Below are 21,910 nucleotides of genomic sequence, written 5' to 3'. Positions count from 1 at the left end.
GGGAGCTAAACCTGCCCGTATTTGAAATGTCAGCCCTCTTTTGACTTCACTCAGGGCAGGCAATTAACAGGCATCTCTCTAGAAATAGCTGAAAATAAAGGTCTGTTTTGGTTTCCACCTTGTTTTTTTCATCTGCTCCTTAAGCAGAAGTAGTACCTCTATCATGATGAATCGGTTTAGCTGTAATGATTCCAGCTTTGAATTTCAAAAACCTTTCAAATGTTCAAAACATAGCAATACGTATCTTACACTGATGTTTGAACTCTAAAATGTATCTCGTGCTGCCATGTAAGCATGTGGCAGGAGGATTCTTGCACGCTGCATGTAATGAGTTGATCTTGCATCATTTCCATAACACAGAGCGCTTTCATTAGCAGATCTGGCCACGCAATGTGTCGTGTGAGCACTGGGGTGTATCTGTCACACATATACAGGAGGCACGACTGTGCTTTGGCTTCTGGTCTGGAAAACTCTAAGCACGGGGTTATGAAGGTAGAGAGAAGCAGACACAAATACCGGGGCAGCTTGTTGGCCATTGTGCCTTTCAGTCTTTGCACAGTGGCAGGGGTGTATGGTAATGTACCACTGAGCTTCTGGAGCCCACTGGTCTTGCTGACCAAGCTTATAAGAAGCCAGTAGCACAGAATCAGAGAGCGTAAAGTTGAGCCAGCATTTGACCCAATGTTAAGTTTCTCCCTAAGTACCTACACGCTTAGACCTGAAAATTGTTCAGCAGGAGTGTTAGACAGTGATTTTATTCTTGGATTTGTGAAGGCCAAAGAAATTCTAAGGAAAAGTTAAGTGTTTTTCTAACAGGAACTGACAGACAGGACTGTGATATGATTTTCATGTAATGCTTTTAGTTTTCCAAGCTGCCAAGGAGACTTTCTCAGCCTGAACCTGTCTGATCATGCTGATCATGTCTGTATCCACTCTAAGTTTCTAAAGCCAATTTCCTGACAAATCCTTGAGAAATCTTCCAAAAAAAAATCAAGTTACATATTAACCCATGTATTCTAACCTAAAGGTCAAAAAGCCTTTCAAATGTATTGCCCACAATGGGAATTAAGTGGCTAAATCTCTCTGCTGCACTTTGAAAATATACCCTTAGCAATAGTCCTACTCTTTCTCTGCTTCCAACTGCAGATGAGTGAACTTAGAAAGAAAAGATGAGAACATCTTTAATCCAAGAACATCTTTAATCCAAGTATTTATTGAATTAGCAACAGGGGAAAAAACTATATCATTCTCAGTGTTCATTTTGCAAGGTTTGCCAGCACCAGGATGATCCAATCGTGCAGAGAGGAAGGATTTGTGTTGCACCGGCAATAGGAATTTTACAGCACAATTAAAGTGTTTATGTATTTTACAGTTTTAGAAGGATTTTAAGGTTAGCATTAATATATATTTGTGGTATTGAGACACGCTGAGAATTTATAGTTCCTTTTTTATTAAGGAGACACTTTTTGGTTTGGATTTTTTCCCCCCTAAATGTATGTGCTGATTCTGAGTCATGAGCAGTCTATAGTGCCTGGAAATGCTATACCATGAGGCATATTTCTGAGCCTAGAGATTTCAAGAGTGGTCTTTCCAGTAATTATATGAAACATATCTAGACTTATAGCTAGGAGACTGTTTACTGATGCTCTGCAGTGTATTCTCCATATCATCTTCTATGGACTGCTGGTCTACCCAGGTGGAGGAGCTGCTTCTTGTCCTGTGGAACTGCTGCTTTAGCTACCACAAATGTTCTTCTGTGGGGAATTTGGTAATTAATTCCTCATAACTACTAAGATGTCAGTGCTCCAGCAAAGGCATTCTACCTCAGCTTAACTTTGTCAGGAAGAACAAGGTAAAGGTCTCTTTTGAAAGGCACGACAATTTCTTGGGACACTGATGCATCAAACACATTATGAAATACAATGGAAATTATTTTCCTAAATTTTTATTTCCAGTTTTTCACTCCCTGGCTATGTCCTAGAAAAAACATTGCTGTTATCTCTCTAGAAAAAAATGCTAATGTTAAGCATTAACATTTTTTCCACTTAACAGATTTTTAATTCACAATTTAGATTACATTTCACCAAGTGTACAAATTTCTTGAGATTCAAACAGAGCTGTGACTCATTTCCTCTGTTCATAAATCTGAATGAACCAATTTCACCAGGCTGAAGTGTTTCATGCTGTTTGCTTATCCTTGCTCAAGACCAGCCCATAACCTGCTGTTTCAAATGTCCCTGATGCAGGAATGAGTAGATCAAGCAGAGTAAGAACTGGTCAAACACTTACTCAGTAGCTAAATGCATCCTTGTGTACTGTTTGAAACACTGGTACAGTTATTTGTTACTATCTGACCCTCTTTGTCTTAGGACTGGACTGGGAGCAGATATGGAAAAACAAATATTTTTGCAAAAGTTACAGCCTACCATGTGTAAAAAAATCCCACCAGGAATTTTTGTCTTAGTTCTATTGACATCACTATCACAGTGGCTCATCTGAGGTTTTGAGCTTGCAAACCTCTCTAGCTTTATTCATCATGAATCTAACCTTTCCTTGGTGTCCTCTGCATCTTCTGGAATTAACATACCCTTTCCTCCAAGTGTCACAAATCTGACATTGCTCTTCAGACTTTATACATGCCCTCTCTCTTACCTTTATCATTCACAAGCAGACCTTGTGCTCTTGTGCTTCTTTATGCTGTCCCATTTTGGCACACTCACCAGCCCTCAGCATCTGAGAATCTCTTGTGATAAGCTAGTGGGGGCTGGCAACATTGAGATGAAAGAAAAAATTATTTTCAACTCATAAACTCTGATCATAACCCATACTAAGATCCATTATTATACTTCACTCTGACCCATATAATTTCCAATAAAAATCATACAAGAAGTGCTTATTTAATACATTACTTAAGAAAAAAACAAAACAAAACAAAACACCAAAACCAGGGAATTTAGCATTTGAAAGAATAGTCACAGAACAGAACTAAAAGGGGGAGACTCATGGTAGGAAAGCTTATTGCTAAGGATTAAACCCATAATATGTCAGCAGTACATACCAGTCCTGTAATTACAGGTGATATTAATAAAAGCATTAAGTATTTTAAGTCACAGAGACCTTTCAAGAGATTACTAGCAAACTAAAAACTAGACCAAGGATGATCATCTCACTTAATTGATGGGTGGTGGTGGTGGTGGTGTGTGTGTTCCCAGCCATTTTCCTCAAGTGTTGCAGGGAGCGGGAGAGAGAGAAATATAACATGGCTCTGAAAACTCTCCTGTATACTTCAGGTATGTGTTACATGCAATGGATAAGACAAAAAATCCAGTCCTGTGTGAGCAGGAAACTTGTCCCAGCTGACAACTAGCAACTTAACAGATACTGTTAAGTTTTCTCTTAATATGTTTAAAATCTTAAAATTTGGATACCCATTCCTGGATCTGGATGTCTCTATGTGGAACCTAAACTGACAGGATCAACATTTAAGCAGAAGGGACTAGCTGCGTCTCCATCCTCAGGCCCATAGGTGCTCCAGCCCTCTGAAGAAAGCAAACTCACTTGAAAAACTCACTCTCAAGAAGTCTGGAATATTTTCAGAGAAATACTGACATTAACAGGGAGCAACACTTCTAGTGTTTTCATTTTCTTGGATGAAGGTAGGACTTTCCACTTCATAGCAAGCGGACCACTGACAGATAAGCATTTCCTCAGCAATTTACACTTCCTAAGCATGAGGGACAGGGGTGGAAAAGACTGTTTTGGGAACTCTGTAGTATTTCACCTGCGACGATATGCAACAGTTGATTAAAGATGTTTCATACCTGTTTCATAAAGATGTTTCATACATCTTTCCTTTGATTTACACACAGAATTCTATCTCGGGGTATAAGTTTCTGTTAGACGCAGTTGTGTGCCCTTAAGAAGACACACGGCTCCTTCCCATTGTGCACACACATAGCTATTTCTGTTCAGTTCTGTGGGGTTTCTCTCTGGGGCTGGCAGAGAACAGTTAGCCCATAAAAAGAAAGCAAATTATAATTCAATTATTTTTGTATTGAACATATTGCTTTATATAGAAATACTTGGTTTACAGCTGTCTGAGACTAACATTCCATTCACAATGATTTATTTATTAATGTTGCTGATTTGCACACATACACCATTTGGAGTACACAGAACAGATTTATATATAAAACTGATAATTACATTTAATTCATTGATTTGCAAATAACAAATGTATTTGGTCTAAAAAGTGTATTTGTTCATAAGAATGAAATACTGATTTTTGTGTGTAATATAAGTTTTAGATGTGCACTTGAGTAGAGGCAGCAGAACTGCTTACACTGCTTAGTGGAAGTCTATCAAGCTTTTCAACCTTATCTTTATTTTGAGGGGTTTATAGCTAGGTCATAAAAAATGAGTTTGGGCTGAGTCTTCTTTTAAGACAGTCACATATCTACTGCTTGACATCTCAGTCAAGAGCACTTTTAAGCACATTCACAAAACACATAGGTCACTATTAAGCAGTAGATGCTTAGAATAAATACCCATTACTGTAACTGTAGATTTATTTCTGTCTATAATTTCTGCAATTCACTATTTGGCTTCTTCTGTGTTTTCAGTTAAAGAAAATAATGTGTTTATTAAAGAATAATAAAAAAACATTTTAAAAGTGCTGTGCGCTTTATAGACAAGCAAGGTGTTAAGTTAAGGCTCAGCCTGATGGTCCTGAAGACAGAGAGAGTATTTCCATGACCTGAAATGTTAATGAGTAAATGCCCTTCAGCCCTGGGGCAGAGAAACATTCAAGCACATCACAATGGTGTGTTCCAATCTCGGCAAGGCAGCAGTGCAGTTCACTGACTTGCAGATTCCTATTATCCCCACGCACATTGTTATCATTGTGCCTAGTGTCTAGAAAGAGGAAGAGGCAATGAGCTGCATTCCAAGCAATTCTTTATATTTCTGTATAAAGTTTATATTAAGATGCCTGCTTTGCATAATAAGGTTATGCAGTGAAGTGAAATACTTCCCACCAGGCTGTAGGCTGGTGTTGCAGGAGGACACAAGTACTCAAACATCACCTCTGGAGAAAATTGGCCTGTTATGTTTCCAGCCTCCCTTTCTGTGTTGTTCTCTCTCTTTTCCTGTCCTGGCTCAGTCTCATTCCCCTCTTTGGCTCTGCTGATGTGACTGATTGAGGGAGTAAACAGTGAAACAGAACACAGGAGGGAGAGGGAGAGGGAAGGGAAGGGAAGGAAAGGAAAATGGAAAAGGGAAGCGAAGCGAAGCGAAGCGAAGCGAAGAGAAGAGAAGAGAAGAGAAGAGAAGAGAAGAGAAGAGAAGAGAAGAGAAGAGAAGAGAAGAGAAGAGAAGCAGCAAAAAACGCTGCAATGTGGGGGTTGAAACCAATGCCTGGTTGTTGAGGAGGGGATGGAAAATCTTTAAATTAGCCTTGTGTGCCTGGATCCTGAGTGGGTTGTTTGCAACCAGGTAAACTATTAGATTACTTCTGGATGCAGGAGTTGAATGCACCATTAGCAAGTTTGCCGATGATACCAAACGAGGAGTGCTGTTGTCTTGAGGGACAGGAGGCCTTGCAGAGGGATCTAGATAGATTGGAGCATTGGGCTATGATTAATGGGACGAAATTTAATAAGTCCAAATGCTGGATTCTGCACCTAGGATGGAGTAATGCCGGGCACAAGTATAAACTGGGGGAGAAGTGGCTGGAGATGGGCTGTGCAGAGAGGGACCCGGGGGCCTGGCTGGCAGCTGGGTGTCAGTCACCGGTGTGCCCTGGCAGCCGAGGGGCAGCCTGCGCCCCGGGGGCAGCGCACAGAGCGCAGCCAGCCCTCAGAGGTGCTGGTCCCGCTGCCTTCAGCCTTGGCGCGGCCTCACCTGGAGCGCTGTGCGCAGCTCGGGGCCCACGGTTTGCCAGGGGTGTGAAGGACCTTGAATGTGTCCGGAGGAGCGTGTGAAAGGGCTGGGAAGAATGTCCTGTGAGGAGCAGCTGTCTAGTGTGCAGGAAAGGGGGCTGAGGGGCAACGCCATCGCTCACTACAGCTTCCTGGGGAGGAGAGGGGAGAGAGAAATGTTGAGATTTTCTCCCTGGGATCCAGTGAGAGGATGCGAGGGAATGGTTCAAAGCTGCACCAGGGGAGGTTTAGACTGGGACATTAGGAAGCATTTCTTTACTGAGAGGGTGGTCAGACACTGGAACAGGCTTCCTAGAGAGGTGGTCGATGCCCCAAGCCTGTCACTGTTTAAAAGACATTTGAAGAATGCCCTTAATAATGTGCTTTAACTTGGTCAGCCCTGAATTGGTCAGGCAGCTGGACTAGATGATCGCTGTAGGTCCCTTGCAACTGAAAAAGTCTAGTCTAGCCTATTTTGCAATCATATTCATTCTGTGTTCTGCCTGGCTGGGTGATAACACTGCCTAGCCTGTGCCCACCAGCAGGATGCACGTTAGCTGCAGTACTCAGCACTGTGATGGAAGAAGCTCTGAAAGCTCACCTGACTTAAAGGAAGCCTTCAGAGGTTGAGCATTTGAGAAGACACTGGGGGAAATAGGATCTCTAAGAGCAGCCCAGTTCACCATTTGAGATCCTGTGGAGTGGAGGCAATGACTGGATCTTCCTACGGCTGGACACTGCACTGAGACAGTATTTTAACTGGTGGAAATGAAATGTCTTGAAGCTAAACTTAGGCATAAATAGCTACAAATATGGTCTTCTTTTCTTTTACACTGTCTCTAATATCTGCTTTGTTGGGCTTTCTTTTTTAAGTTAAATAAAATGTATTTCCTCCAAAAAGTCGCTCCATCTGGTGATAAGAGACATTTCAAGTCTGGCAAAACATTTGTTTCTCATTCTCAAGGAAGTAAAAGTCCTAAATGTAGGTTTGGCCTGAACAGATACATTGTGGTATTAAAAAAAAAAAAAAAAAAAAAAAAAAAAGAAAGAAAAAGGAAAGAGAAAAAAAAATCAGCTTATACTCAACTGTTAAACAGATCTGGAATTCAAGCTTTAAGAAGGGGGAATTAGTAGCTAGCTTTAGGAATAGGAAGGTGTGGGCAACTTAATTTCATCACATATTACATCCTAGTCAGAACAGTAACACTGTTCAACAGCAAACGGGTGAGATCTGATCTCAACTAGAAGCCTACTATAGCTAATAGTTAATGGTACAGATACTACTTCGCAGGAGATTTCCTTCAGACTCTCCACTTTTTTTTCTTTAAGTTTGTCCAAGTCTGAATTTTGTTTTTATTGTGAAACAACTTGATGAAGAAACACAATTGAATGGAATTAGATACCCTGTGTCAATTAACGTCTCTGTTGATTTGCTATGATTTCAGGATTTTATAGAATGCCTGAGTCATGAGATGTCCCTGCACAGTAGATTAATTTGGTCCCAGAGACTGGCCAAGGTATTTCCAGCTGAACAGATAGACCTAATGGAATATGACCTCTGTCACACCACACCTCAAAAGACAAGAGTGCAGATACCTGTTTTTACATTATTTCAGTCTTTGTGCTCACATGGAGACATGAAACTACTGAAACCATCTACTGATGGCTATAACTAGCCTTACAATTACTGTTAGTATAGCAGCAATGCATGGGACCTCCAAAGCTGAGTACCTATATGACAAAACCCAAAGCCTTGTGCCAGAAAGCTTACAATATAAATGAAAGAAGGATGGAAAAAGATACAATAAAAAGGTAAAAGGGAAAACATGGGGTAAAGAGATACTTATCATGACTAAGATAATTTTTAAAGAAAGGTTAAAAGGTGAATGAATGATACATTTCTGGATCCTACTGTTAGCTTCTTCACCAAAGGGCCTTCTACAAGAGCATTAGGAATCATAGCTCAGAGGCATTATGTGGGGAACCTGGCAAGTGAATTATAAGTGTCATTCTAAATAAACTGATTAGTGCATTAAAATATACAAAAGGATGTTGTTCCATTAAAAGTACTTGCAAAAACCACATAGATAGAATATTTTTTTGTAAGGAATATTTATTTTTAGTTCCATTTAAACAACCCACTTTTGTAACACATACTAAAATCTTTAGGAAACATTCTAAGAAATTTCAGGATTATAGCCACAGGGATGAATTAAATGCATTTCAGTTCTGCAGATTAAAATACAGAATATGTTTGCATCATTCTGCATTTTATTATGTTGCTGCCTTTTGGTATGCTTTACATTAAAAATACATGACTGACACTCTTTATACCAGTAAGCCTTTTTATTGAAAAAAAATATTATTGCATTAAACTACATTCCCAGGAATTCCTTGAATAACCTAAAAAAAAAGCCGTGTTGCATGTACAATAGTGCAATTCACTTAGCTACTGTATAATATAAAACACTTTATACAGAGAATACAAAACAAAATTACTAGTTTACATATTATACTAGCCAGAGTATTATCCAGTTTTAAATATAAACTTAACACTTTTAAAATCAATCTGGTCAAATGCATTTTTATGCAAATCTGCACAACAAATATACATGTTACATGTATTCCAGAAGTGACTCAGTTACAAAATGAAAACAAACAAACAAACAAATTTATCATTGTGTTATTCAGGAAACTTCTGTTATTGGAATATTACAGTGCGGGTGACCTGTTTTGTTGGATTATGTGTCCAGAATATAAAACCAAGCTAAACTAGGTTATTAACTTGGAGTGTATATATCACTGCAACCAGGATACTGTAAGTCTTTTAAAAATCAGTATAAATAAAATCAAAATTGTAGAACGGCTCCATACATCAGGCTCAATTATGCTTTAAATAATAATAAAGGTATGTATTTAAAGTACATTACTGATGAAAATCAAATATGGCAGCAATTAGAGCAAAAATATAATCTCAGCTGTGTTGATAATTTTATTACATTTCTCCAAGAAAATCCCTTCTCAGTATTGGACATTCCCTTTGTTGGTAGTCAATGATTGCTGTTTTGCTATTGTGCTGTTTCTGTTCCTTCTTAATCTCTCTTTTTTCCATCAATACCTCTCAAAATCCTAATTCCCATTATTCCAAGAATTAAATTTAATCCTTATTGTCTATTCATTTGCCTTACCACATCATCCTTGTTGGTATATACAATGATGCATGGACATCCTATGATTCGGTTCCTTCCTAGAATCCCATTGTATTGTGCATACATTAAGGGAAACTTATATAACTATTTTCCATAAATTATCTATGTAGTAGGGTATTGTTAAATTTCGTTTGGTCAGGTTTCTTGCCATAGGACTTTCTACAATATTAACATTGCCTGTAAGAAGCAGGGATACAAAATGTGTGTACACAATAAAGATGAGATTAGTCTGTCATTTCTTCTGTTCCACTTTATTCTGTGTACCTACTTTGGATTCAAATGAACTCTTATATACAATGAGAACAGCTGTTTTTTCTTGAATAGGAATGGAACTGGGCCTATAAATTTAACAGCTTGCAGGGCTGGAAATGCATCTTTTTAGGCTGGCATTAGCCCTGAACTGGTGGTGATGGCTGTGTAGCTCAGTCAGCTGCACAGGTTGACCTGCTCCTTTAAAATGTCCAATTGCAAGTGTTTCTACAGAATTATAACTAATGCTTCCAAGTGGTCCACTGAGTGACGGATCTCCACCCAGGCAAGCAAGTACTAATTTTCAGAAGTAAGTCACATTCAGTAAAATATGTTTGATTCTCAGAAAATAACATTTCACGAGCACAGAAACTATATGTAAATTTAGATCTAATTTTAAAAGATTTTCAACCAAAAATGAAAGGAAGAATTTCAAAACTGTGGAAATGTTTATTTTTAACATCTTCCACAAAGAACATTTCTGACTTCGGTAATTCTGAACCAATTATTTAAATTAAAGACGTTCTCTATAATTAAAACAAGAAAATTAAACCATAAAGATAAGTAACTCCAAAATGGCATGAATCCATTTTGTTAATGTAATTAATAGATCAGCTGTGTATCCAACCAAAAGATATTTGAGGGTACTGGTTTCTCTAACCTTTTTCAATACAAAAATGTTTTGCTTCTGCTCAGTCTCCAGATTTTTTCCTGACAGCTTTTATTTGAGGGCTCAAATGTTAAGTATCAAAAGAAACTAATCTGAAAATACAAAAAAACCCAGTTACAACTTGTAAAGCCTTTTAAAACGTTTGGCATAATACCGGTTTATGCTGAAGCAACTGCTTTTAGAAATTAAAACAATACCATTTTATTGCAATGGATGAATCTAGTTCGATTAAAACTAAGTTAGAAAATTGGTCCTGGGTTGTATTTTAAATACTCAATTGCAATTAGATTTCTCAGTTTCTTCAGATAACTAAATAGAATGGAATAAAATCCTCCAAAGGTTTTTAAATGTGTTTTATATCAATTATGAAGTATACATTAATTGTGCGCTACCTTATTGCAAATGGATTGAAATTATTTCAAATGTTTCTAATCCAAGTAATCAGGCACTGTCTCTTGGACGGTTCACTGTCCAGTTATATTGGGAAGCATGCCTGCAGTCTAACCACAACTATGAACTTAATTTCATGCTAAATATCCCATATTGAATTAGAAAAAATATAGAAATAGTCAAAATGTGCCATTCAAAGAAATCCTGAAGCCCTCACTTATTTCCAGATACACGTATTACTAGCAATTTCTACCACGCATCACCCTGAAAGTTGGATACATGCATTCAAACATTGCAGATTCAGAATTTTGGTTTGTATGCTGAGAGTTTGGGAAGCCATGCGAGAATCTTGACATATTTGTTTAGGTTCAGTATACCTCGAAATGCTGAGAACTGTGGCATGGTTTTCTATGAGGCTTGACCTGGAGAGCCACTTTCCAATTGGAATTTTACTTCTGCATTTTTTTGAATATCAGTGGATTTTTATAGGACCAGGCAATTGTTTGTTTGTGAAAGGGACGAAACATATTTACACATTCTTTGGGCAAGACTCTCCCACACATCAGAGCTCTGTTTGATAGGAAAGAAGTGTTGCAGTCTTGGCCAAGGACTTCTGAGGTTCGAAGACAACACTAGCTGCTTGGCTGCTCTGGACTGCTGTGGGCCACCCCCGACATACCCTATGCTACAGCCACATGCAGGCAATGCCAAAGAACTTGGCTTCTTCCCCTTCTTTCCCTTGCCTTCTTGGATGCTTGGCTCAGGGGGAAAAACAGCAGCCTGCTTGTGCCATCACAGAGGCCCCTACGCTAAGAGATTTTTTTGTTACATACCTGTGGGCAGACTGCAGTCCCTTTACACTGTCTGAGCAACATATCACAGGGATAAGATCACTGAAGTATCCTTGAGATGTTGTTGTGACCCTCTTCTTCCAGAGTTAACTCATCACCCCTCACTCTGAGGCTCCCCAGTTTATTTTGTCCAGGAGGCAGAACCAGGGACTTGTGGTCCCAAACACCTTCTTTTTTGCTCAGTCTGAAAAAACAGACCAAGACCTGTGCTGTTGCATATACACACTCAGAAAAACAAACCTTTGAGGTGTGTCAAGATTGCTCTACCTTAAATTGTGTGGCTTTAAATCACTCATCAGTGTTGACATTCTTGGTCCTGTTGTGTCTGGGTGCTGTGGTCCCATTCCTACTGATAGTCACAGACTTCACTTCAGGCTGTTCTTTCCAAACCTTCTGCAGAATGACACTAGCCGGACCCCGTCCTCCTTGTGATAGTATCATAAAATGCTTTAAACCAGCTTTTACTCACCGATAGGAGAACAAAATCAACATTCATATGCCATCATACAGAATGTGGATTTTAAAATATTTGTTGTTGTGCTCCCAGCCAAACAGTAGATTTCCCCTCAGACACATGATTGAACACTGAATAATTTATTTTATTCAGATTTGGTTTTGGAGCTGTGGTGTAATTATTTGGGCTAGTTTAAATAGCTAGAAACACTGAAAACTTCTTTTATTGTAGGTAACTGTTGGGTCTGGCTAGAGTAAGAATAGTGATGGGGCTCTTGCCCTTGGAATAATGGATGAACTAAAGGAGCTGGATGTATAGCAGAAGGTGTGGCTCCATTCAGGTGCGGTGTAAATATGGCTGGGATATATGCAGTGTGTGGTAGTGCGGGGAAGGTCAGTGGGGAAGGGTGGAGGGGGGCGGTGGACATCAAGTGCAATGGGTGTCCTGTCAGCAAAGCAGGGTGGGTGGGAATGAGGGCTGGTGCTAATGGGGAAAGTGATATGGGGGTGAAATGTGCCTGAGAGAAGGGGTGGAGGTGTGCCAGGGAGAGATGGCTGCCGTGGGGATGTACAGATGCTGAGACAGCAAAGCGTTGCAGCAGTGTGTGGTGGATGGTGGTGACAGTGGCGTGCTGCTGAACAGGGAGGGCAGGAACTGCTGGTGTTGCAGAGAAGGCAGCTGGCCCTGGGGCAGGCAAAACTTTCAGGTGTTTCGCCAGAAGTTGTTTCTGCATATGCTGCTGGGCTTGCAGCTGAAGCAACCTGTATTTGTCTACTTCCTCTGGTGAAAACGTGATAGGCTGCTGCGTTAAAGGAGAGGAGGTGGATTTACTGTACACTTCCAGGTCATTTACTGTGTCATCATACTTCTGCATAGCATTGTCACAAAGAGAGTCCAAACTGCCTTCTGCCCGGTTCGAGTCCATGGTTGCATCATGTAGTTGTTCTTTGGTCTCCGTTGAATTAGTGACAACAGAATATTTATTAGAGGGAAAAGCACCAGGGAAGTCTTTTGGTACTGGGTCACAGCTTTGTATAAAGGGTTGCACTTCACTAATGAAGAGATTGGATTGTTCCTTTATTGCTGTGTTCCTTTTTATGCTCCGGCTCTGATAGCTTGTTCCTATTTGAATGATGTCTTTAAAAAGACAATGATCATAATCAGTGCCTGTTGAAAGAGCAACATTAGTTATCTCTGACGCTTCCAAGTTGTTTTCCTTCCCACTGGTTTCCAATGAACTGATTTCATCATGCCCCATGTCATTTTTACCTATGTTTAGCAGTTTCTCTGGCAAAGGTAACATTGCAATGTCATCTACCGATGATGGAAACTGAAGAGCAAAGTGACTCTGTGAGTGATCCTTTACTTCTATCCCACAAGCATTTGAAAATCTCTCTGAATCATGCATTTGCCCCTGGGTTTTCTTGGACTGCACTCTTTCTAAAAGTAACTTGGCTGTCAGTGACTTTCTTTTTCCACAGATGCCTTTTGCCAGGGTTTCTGAAGAGTAGGCAGCAAAGTTTTTTGCCTGACCACTCATACTCAGAGAGTCGTAATGTGCAGTTTCAGCTTTTCCCGATTTGGTGTTAGAACCTCTTTCTGCATCCTCTTTTGTTTTGTTTCCACAGTTGTCAGCCTCTTTTGAGAAGGATCCTGTACTGCTGCCTCTTGATATTCTGCTACTGGATGATCTTTCACTGCTTCTTGAATCTCTGGTGGAACAACTTTTGGAGCTATGGTAGCTTCTACTTCTACTATGCACTTTTCCAAAATGCCGGTGCCTACGTCGGCTGTGTTTAGATCTGTCTCTGTGTTGTAAAACTTTATGTCTCAAACATCTTTGATATTTAACTGTGCCCCTCTGTGTACAGTTTCTAGTTCTGTGACTTCTACTGTGACAAAGATAATCCTCATCTGTATCATCAGAAGTGAAAATACACTTGTGCTTTCTGTGTTTACATTTGTGCCTTTCAGCTGTCTTCCTCTTTCTTTTACAACAAAAAAGCAAATGATTTCTGCTATGATTGTTTGATGTGGGACTCATGTAGCTTATGCAGCTGCTTGTACTGCTAACTGAAGTGTCAGAATAGCTGGAATGTCTGTCAGAGGAGGACTTTTGAGGAGACGGGAATCTCCAGCATCTTGTGTAACTTCCGCATCCTTCATTTTCTGAATACCTGCTTGTTGAACTGGATTGATAACTAAGGAAACTTCCACTAGAGTCTTTTCCACTGTCACTTATGTCACTGCTGCAGCTGGCCACATCTTGAATGGATCTGCAGTCATTTTGGTTTTCACGTTTTTCTTCAGAATAAATTAAATGACATTTTGCAGCTTTAGACTTTTTAATCCTAGACATAAAAGCAGAAAATGAAATGCTTTCATTTCTAATATTCTGGATTTTTCTTTCACAGCTATGAAAATGATACTTTAAAGGTCTTCTCAGTGTTGTTGTATGAAGACTTTTTTCTGTCATATAATCCTTTTGTGAGACATCAAGGTAAGCAGGCACTTTGGGTATATTTTCATTCAAATAATCTGCAATGCATTTTTGACCATTTTTATTCATTTCTTTCCCTATGTCTGACTCAGCTTTTTGCTTGGCCTTTCTTGGATTTAGGGAAGCTTTCATCTTCTTTGGTTTCAACAACTGATTATCTTGTTCATTTGACATTTGCTTGTGTGTTATTAAACCTGAGGCTTCATTTTCACCTTCAGTCCTATTTATAGAGTGTTCTTTACAGGTGTCTTTGTTTGTTGCATGATGGTTACTGTCTCTGTGATTTAAAGAGAGTCTGAAGTCAAAATACAATGGATTACAGCCATATGAAATACAGGGCTCGGTTTTTGTAAACAAAAGTAATTCTGTGGGCCACTGCAGCGCAGTGGTGCCATCTTTGCTCACTACGTGGAGGAAAGGCAATGCCTGGGGCTTAACCTCTTTAACCGTTGTCTCCCTTGGATGTGTTTCCATATTCCCATTTGTGGTTCCTAAACTCTCCAAAGATCTTTCTCTTTTTACCATCCCAGGACTGTCATTAATGTTTCTTGTGCATGCCAGTTCAGGTGCTGGCTGTCTTGGGAGCTCAGGTAACTGGTCAGGCAGGTGTGCATTGCTGTGCTTGTGGGTGTTCAGCTGTGTACAAAAATTGCTAGCTTGGCATGAAGCTGAAATGAGAGTTTCTAACAATTGCTCAGACTCATTCAATTTGCTCTCTTGCTCTGTTTCTCTAAGTGAACCAGAAAAATCCAAATTTGAAAGCTGTATTTTGACTTTGGAAAATGAAGGATGAGCACTGACCTTTTCTTCTAATTCTCTATCACTACTTTTATCATTTTCCTTTAGCATTTTAGGTTTTGCAGCTGCATGACTTGATGCATTGTTATCCAAATCCATTTGGCCTTGTGTAGCAGGTGGCCCTTTATCCAAGCTTGCTTTCATGTCCTCCTCTAAAAGTGTGCTGGAACGACAGTCCTCAAGAGCTTGCTTTGTTTTATGGTTGGGGGATTCACTACAATCATTTCCTTCCTCAGAGTTCTCACTGAAGACTGATGCCGAGGACTCAAGCCTCAAAGGGACTTTTTTAGAGAATGAGAAAGACACTCCTGCCCTTTGAGAAGTATTGGTGCTATCTGGGAACACTTGTGAGACTTGATTTCCAAGCGCATGGGGTCTTTCAGTAGAGGACTGGTACCTGCTTATGATAAGCTGCTGTTTCTCTAGTACACTGCTGGAGAAACCTTGTCCTTCACTTGTGGCAGTTCTCTGAGAACTGGCTGTGAACTTGCCGCCCTTGTACAGGAAAATACCATCTGATGATTGCTGCTTTTCCACGACTAATCTGGGGGCTTTAAGCAATGGTCCACTCCCAGTGACGCTGTAAGGTATATAAATATAAAAAAAAGAGAAAGCTCTATTAAGTAACCAAGTTAAGGCAGAACTCGCATTTGACAATGGCTGTCTGCTAAAGAAGTGTGTCATTCATGCTGTTATGAGGCAGAACTAAATTTCTAAAGATTCAAAAAGTTAAATGTGCAGTCTAGCCCTGAACTTCTGCTCCTAAATGGGCAAGACAGTCTTTACATACAGAAAATTTTATGATTTGAAGTCAGCACATGAAAGATCTTATTCAGAGTTGTGCCCATATACATCAAGAATAAACAACATTGTCTTTACTCTGAATTTATATCAAGGAGAATCTGGTCTGTGGTAAGTTGTGGTTTTCTGAGAGGCCACTGCAAAGGAAATTGTGCCTTATTCAAAATGAGGCATTTCCACTTGAATCAACTGCAGAATCAAACTCTATCAGATAGAGCAAAGGCAGCATTCTGCTTGCTTGTTGGGGGTTGTATGTACTTTTAAGAGCAGAGTTTTATTTTATCTTTATATTATTTCACAATGAATGACTTTGTGAAATATTCAAAGAGACATTAATGCTGAAACTATCACTAAATATTGGTGGGGAAAAGGAGACAAGGTGGATTTCCATCAATATGGAACTTCAGGGCTCTCATTATCAACCACCATTTGACTGACTCTTACTATACTTTCTCTTTCTGTATTCTACTTTCATTAATAACATTTTTTCTCTTCCCCAGACCTCTCAGATTTTAAATCGGTGGTTTAGATTTTTTGTACTTAAAAAGAAATATCAATAGCAACATGGTTCAGTGATGGATTTGGCAGCCCTGGGTTAATGGTTGGACTTGATGATCTCAAAGGTCTTTTTCAAGCTAAATGACTCTATGATTCTATTCTAAGAAGACCTTAACAAACATGGTAAAACACTGATTTCTTGCAATAAATAATTAAATGAGATCGGAATAACTGTTGCCATTTTCCATTAGAGATGAGACATATACAGCCACCATACACATGTTATTCCAAGCAGTATTTTAAACATGCATTTCATTAGACCAGTTATCTAAATTTGCTATCAATGCAGTACCACAGTACACATACATGAAAAAATCTTGGAACCAGCTTCAGTAAAGAGTTTGATTAAAAATTACAGACATTTTAATTAAATGTAAGTAAATTATGACTGCTAGATCTGCGTAACAGCTATATATAAATAGGCTAGCATGTTTTATAAATGTTACAAAAATGCATTGATCTTCAGCAGTGAGAATGACATAAAGACTCCCTAGAGTAGGGTCAACTCAGAGTATGAGAGTATGTATGCATTTCTGAGAATACATTTGCATTTACCACAAATTTGGCATCAGGAGATACAAATTCACTACTGTACATTAGGAAGAAATTACCTCTCGGAGAAGACATGTAAAAAATCCTTTTCAAAGTCTCCTTGAAACAGCAAAATAAAGCTGTATTTTCAGTTTTTCTGTGCATGAGATTAACAGTAATTTAGTAATTTCGTTGTCAAATTGTATTAGCTTGTTGTAAGGAGCTCTGTTGGAACCTGAGACACTGTACTCGGGGGCAATAGCAATTGTGTGTGTGTGCAGAATTTTACTTAGAAAGGCTGACTTTCTGTCTTGCCCGAGCAACGGGATGCTACCACCCCTCTGCCAAGATCATGGCTCTCAGCCACGCCTGAACCTATTAGTACTTAAAAATAGGAATAGCAAGCATTGTCTTTCCAGGCTCTTTGTAAAGGAGGGAAAAAAAAAAAACAAAAAACCAAAACAAACCTAAAAGCAAACCTGTTTTTTCCCTCCCAGCCTCACTCTGGCTTTCCTATTATCACTGACCTTATCAATCTATCTGAGACTACATCTTCAAGTGTGTGGACATAAAGGCATCTTCCCACAGGCAGTTACATTTCTTTCAGTAGATTTGTATGAAGATGGAGTTGTAACCATAAAAGTGATACATTAGCACTAAACTGTTGTACTGCAGCAGATTACTCAAAAGCAATTACATAGGCCAAAATGAGTGTATAATAAACTCTGAATGTTATTATTTCCAGGGTACAGTAAGCTTGATACGAATTTAAAAGGATGCCAGTTTAATTATCTACTTAACTCGTTACGGTCATAGATTAACATAAACAATTGGTCTGGTGGCAATCTATTCTACTGAAGCATTCAGTGTCATTAAACAAAGGAGATTTCTCAAATGTAATGGTTTATTTGTGTAAACTTTGTACTAATATCTTGATATTCATCAATAGAGCTAACGGTATTGGATAAACTTAACTCGGTTAATTGCTTGTTTTTCATTCACATAATGACACTTTCATTACTCTACTGAGAAACTGTGAGAATAACCTCACTATACTAAAAGTAGTGCAAATGATACACAGACTAACTACAGATGCTTTAAAGGTGTTTTTCCTCTCCCATTCACCTACTATCAAATGATAAGACAGTTACCTATTCAGGTCAGTCTGAATAAGGTAAAATGGTGATATTATAAAACCATCTTCAAATGGCTCAGTTCAGAAGAGATGAGAATAACTGGCTACAGGAAAGAAGAACACAAACCTTCAAATAGCAAGTAATTAATTCATGGGTTTTCAATTTTATGGTTTGCAGAGCAGGAACATTTGGAGTCAGGGACAGCTGAAAACAGGTTACAGTGTACACAATCTCTGTACATTACAGAGTGTAGGAGTAAAAATATGGAGATTTCTTCTGGGACTGAGGAAAGAGGACATTAAAACATAACACAAGTTTTAAATACTTGCCATTCTGACTGCTTCCGTAACTCTGCAAGCTGGTGGAGCCTCTTGAGTGCTTTTTCCTGTTTCTTCTCATCTTTCCATGACTTTGAAGCCACATTTCGAGCAAATTCCCTTTGTTTTAAATCTTTCAATCTCTGTGTGAAAAGAACAAAAAGAGAAGGGATTAAATATGTACACAGCAGATGCATTTCCTCTTGCTCAATTTATTTGCTTTTGGTGAAGTTAGCATGTAAATGGAGAGTAAAAATATACTTAAAATGCTATCATCTTAAAGAGAGATCGAAAATGCTATTTTTGCCTAACAAAATGACATGATTGGGCCATTGCTATTTAGTTGATGTATACCTACATATGAATGATAGCTTTTTAGTTTCTTCTGAATATACAAATCTTCTGTTGTGTACAAATACATACACAAAACCAGACTCCATTTAATGTAGTTGAAATTTTCCTATTTAATTCAGTCAGTAGAAATTCAGTCCGTTGAAATTCAGCCCGCAGGCATACAGTGGAATAAAGCTGAGCTCGTGTGTGTAATGTATTTTATAGATCTCTGTACTTGCACATGTATGCATGGATATATGTGTACTTCTGTGTTGGTTTTCTTGGCTTTTGAAGATGCATTTGTTTTTCAAAAGACAGAACTACTGTCTGAAATATTTGATCAGGAAACACTTTTATGGTTATTTTCACAATTTTTTTAGTTTCCTCAAACATCTACAAATCAGGTAATTCTTGTTGGAGAGAGCAAAATTCTTTGTCTTTATTACATTTTTTATTACGTGGTTTTGCATTGCTGATAGTATAAGGAAAAGTGAAGAACACAGAAACCAAACAGTGTCAAGAACATCCTCTGAAAAAAAGTGGTGCTATCTTGCCTTTGAGTTCACTGTGCTCTCTAGGACTCAGCAGGTCACGTCCAACCTCACAACTTCCCAGTTCAGATCCATGCTTCCGTGCTCCATGACAGAAATGCCTTCCTCCCTTCACTACCTCTACAGTTCCATGGTGTTTGGGGAAGGCAGGTTTATAAGCCAGAAGAGAGCTCTGGTGCATTCAGTCAGATGCCCAAACTGGAAACCTTGAGAACCAGGACTAAGAACTAAACCACTGCATCCACTTGCCCCTTGGTCTGGAGGCAGCCCTGTGCTCTTCTGTGAAATTCAGAACTACAGTATCAACACCAGAAAATACTAAATTTTCCATGGAGCCCATAGAGTTGTTTTTGCAAGCTAGACTTGAAGAAAGGCAGTATCACAGTCATTTTTAAACTGTTGCTCAGCTGCCAGCATCTACGGTTACCTGACTGCCCACCAGCACCTAAAGATCAACATCCTAATTGTTACCATCATCTCATGCTGTTGTTTCCCTGTAGCATGGCCAGACATGCAAACGTGCATCAGTAGGATAAACTGGAGGCTGACCCAGCACTGTAAGCAGCAAAGATCGCTTTTTGCAGCTCAGGTATGTGCAGCAGTCTAGCCATGGCACAGAGGTCTGCACAGGCCAGCAGGCATCCACGTTTGAAAAACAGGGCTGACTCCTCAACTTGTAAGGGTCAAGAGAATGACAAATGCATGAGAGAGAACGGCTTTCTGGAGAGAGGTCTAGATTTTGTCAGTAGATGAAGGCAAAATGAATAGGTGAAAACCACTGTGTGGTTCTTTTATACCATCTAAAGAGATGGCAGCTTTTTTTTTTCTCCAGCTAAAATGAAGTCATCTAGTTAGTGGCAATGACATAATATGACAGAGAGGCATAGAGGAACCCTTGGTGGAAAAAGGCCATGCACGGTTCATGATTACATTCTGTGAAGAGTGTTGGAAAGCTATGGTAGGTATCTCCCACCACTGTCACTTCAGCTTCCTTCAAGTATGGCATTTTTTTAAAAGCCAGGTAACATCTGTGACAGAAAAATACATAAATGCTGGGAGAGTAAGAGCAGAAGTTTCTTGTTTGCTATCAGCCTTCTGGACCCCAAGACACGTGCCTCTGAGCACTGATCTGGAGATTGGCTGGGCTGCCCAAAAATCAGCTGCTCAGGGAGCTTAAGAGTTGGCTCTCAACCACTCTCGTGTCTCTGCACAGGCAAACTCCCTTTGATGAGGGTGAGAAGGCCAGAAAGGCAGTTGCTCAGGGAACTGGTGCACCACCAACCAGCAAGAACCATCCTACCACTTGTTGAAAGTTTAACCGTATTCATCAGAAATATTTACAGTCTGTCAAATCTGTACGTTTCTCTGGAAAGCTTCTCTCAGCGCCAACATCTAGTACTTTACTGAACTAGACTTTGAAACAGGACAGCTGCAAAGTCCTCTTTAAAGCTCTCAGGCTTAAGTTCCTTGGAAATAAATGGTTGCTCCACCACATTTTTAGCTTTTTCTTGCCCCCTTACATGCCTTCCCTCACTGGCCACTCACCCCTTGGCAGGCCAGTCACACAGTGCTCCATTCCCTCAACCTCATTCCCTGCAAAGTAAAATGGATGAATATGTAAGACAAGTTTACCTTTGGACCAAGAAAGAAGCTTTTCAAATAATATGTTAAAGCCAAAACTGTAAAAGAAATCAGAGAATCTTCCCAGAATGAATCCACTTTCTGTCACCTAAGTAATATTTGCAAGAGTGTAGGGTTATTTAAGCAGTACAGATCCTGTCCTCCATAGAAAAACATAGTCAGTCTTGAGTCTTACTAACATCTTCAATGTGAAGAAAGGGCAAAGAAACACATTTGAGAAATGTCCTTTAGTGCTGCTTGCTAGGTTTTAGTTGTCACTGTGAGCTGTTTGGTATCACACATAAAGCATTCATGGGAAAAACACAAACAGTTTCTACCTGTCAGGGAAACAAAGAACCATGTGAAAGCTGGCACTATGGAGTGCAGGTATTGCAAAGCAATGCCGTTTCACTTCTTTGACAGTTAGGATGATAATCAACAAAGCAAATGGACCAACACTAAGAATAGAAGTTCTAGCAGTATTTTTTGCTCTGTAATGGCATACAGCATGTGTCAAGGAAGGAGAAAAGAGCAGAAAAAATGTAGGTAAACATAGCAGAGGACTCATCAACCAGAGATGAAATCCAAGAAATCTAAAGCGGTCTGAGCAGAGAAAGGGCTCTCCCTGCACATCCCCTCATCAAAATAAAAAAAGCTGCACTGCCAGAGCTCCAGTTAGGAATCATAATGAAGTTTGTCAGCAATGTTGGATAGACCATGGGACTGCCTGCTGAACCTGCAAACCCATGGTTTTCTTCACTAATAACCTGTGCCAGACTCCTGACAGGCACACAAATATTTTCCGCAGGTGGTGCACAACAGCATGCACTGAGCAGGTACTTGAATGACAACCCTAAACTCAGCAGGTGCACTTGAAAATTAACATCGCTTTACACAGCAATTGCATTTTTCATGTAATTAGGTACTTAACTGGGCATTCGTATACAGGCACGTGTAATAAATTATGATTTATTTAACAGCAATCTTGTGGTCTGTCCTTCACCTGCTACAAATATAATTGCCA

The 21,910-nt window shown here is 39.4% G+C and overlaps 1 protein-coding gene across 1 annotated transcript in view; it reads right to left on the bottom strand.

The window, feature by feature from the left end:
* Positions 1-8,249: 8,249 nt before the first annotated feature.
* Positions 8,250-21,910, bottom strand: part of ZNF804B (zinc finger protein 804B) — a 74,680-nt gene continuing 61,019 nt past the window's right edge. Inside the window, exons 3-4 of the mRNA XM_037386419.1 lie at positions 18,395-18,525; positions 8,250-15,619 (exon numbers count right to left, since the gene is read on the bottom strand). Of these exons, the coding sequence (XP_037242316.1) occupies positions 11,929-15,619; positions 18,395-18,525 (3,822 nt within the window). The 3' untranslated portion in view covers positions 8,250-11,928. The remainder of the gene's footprint in view (positions 15,620-18,394; positions 18,526-21,910) is intronic.

The sequence above is a fragment of the Falco rusticolus genome, chromosome 4, assembly GCF_015220075.1.
Source record: "Falco rusticolus isolate bFalRus1 chromosome 4, bFalRus1.pri, whole genome shotgun sequence".
Lineage (NCBI taxonomy): Eukaryota > Metazoa > Chordata > Aves > Falconiformes > Falconidae > Falco > Falco rusticolus.
The sequence above is the reverse complement of the archived record's forward strand: the minus strand, read 5'-3'. Positions and strand labels throughout refer to the sequence as shown.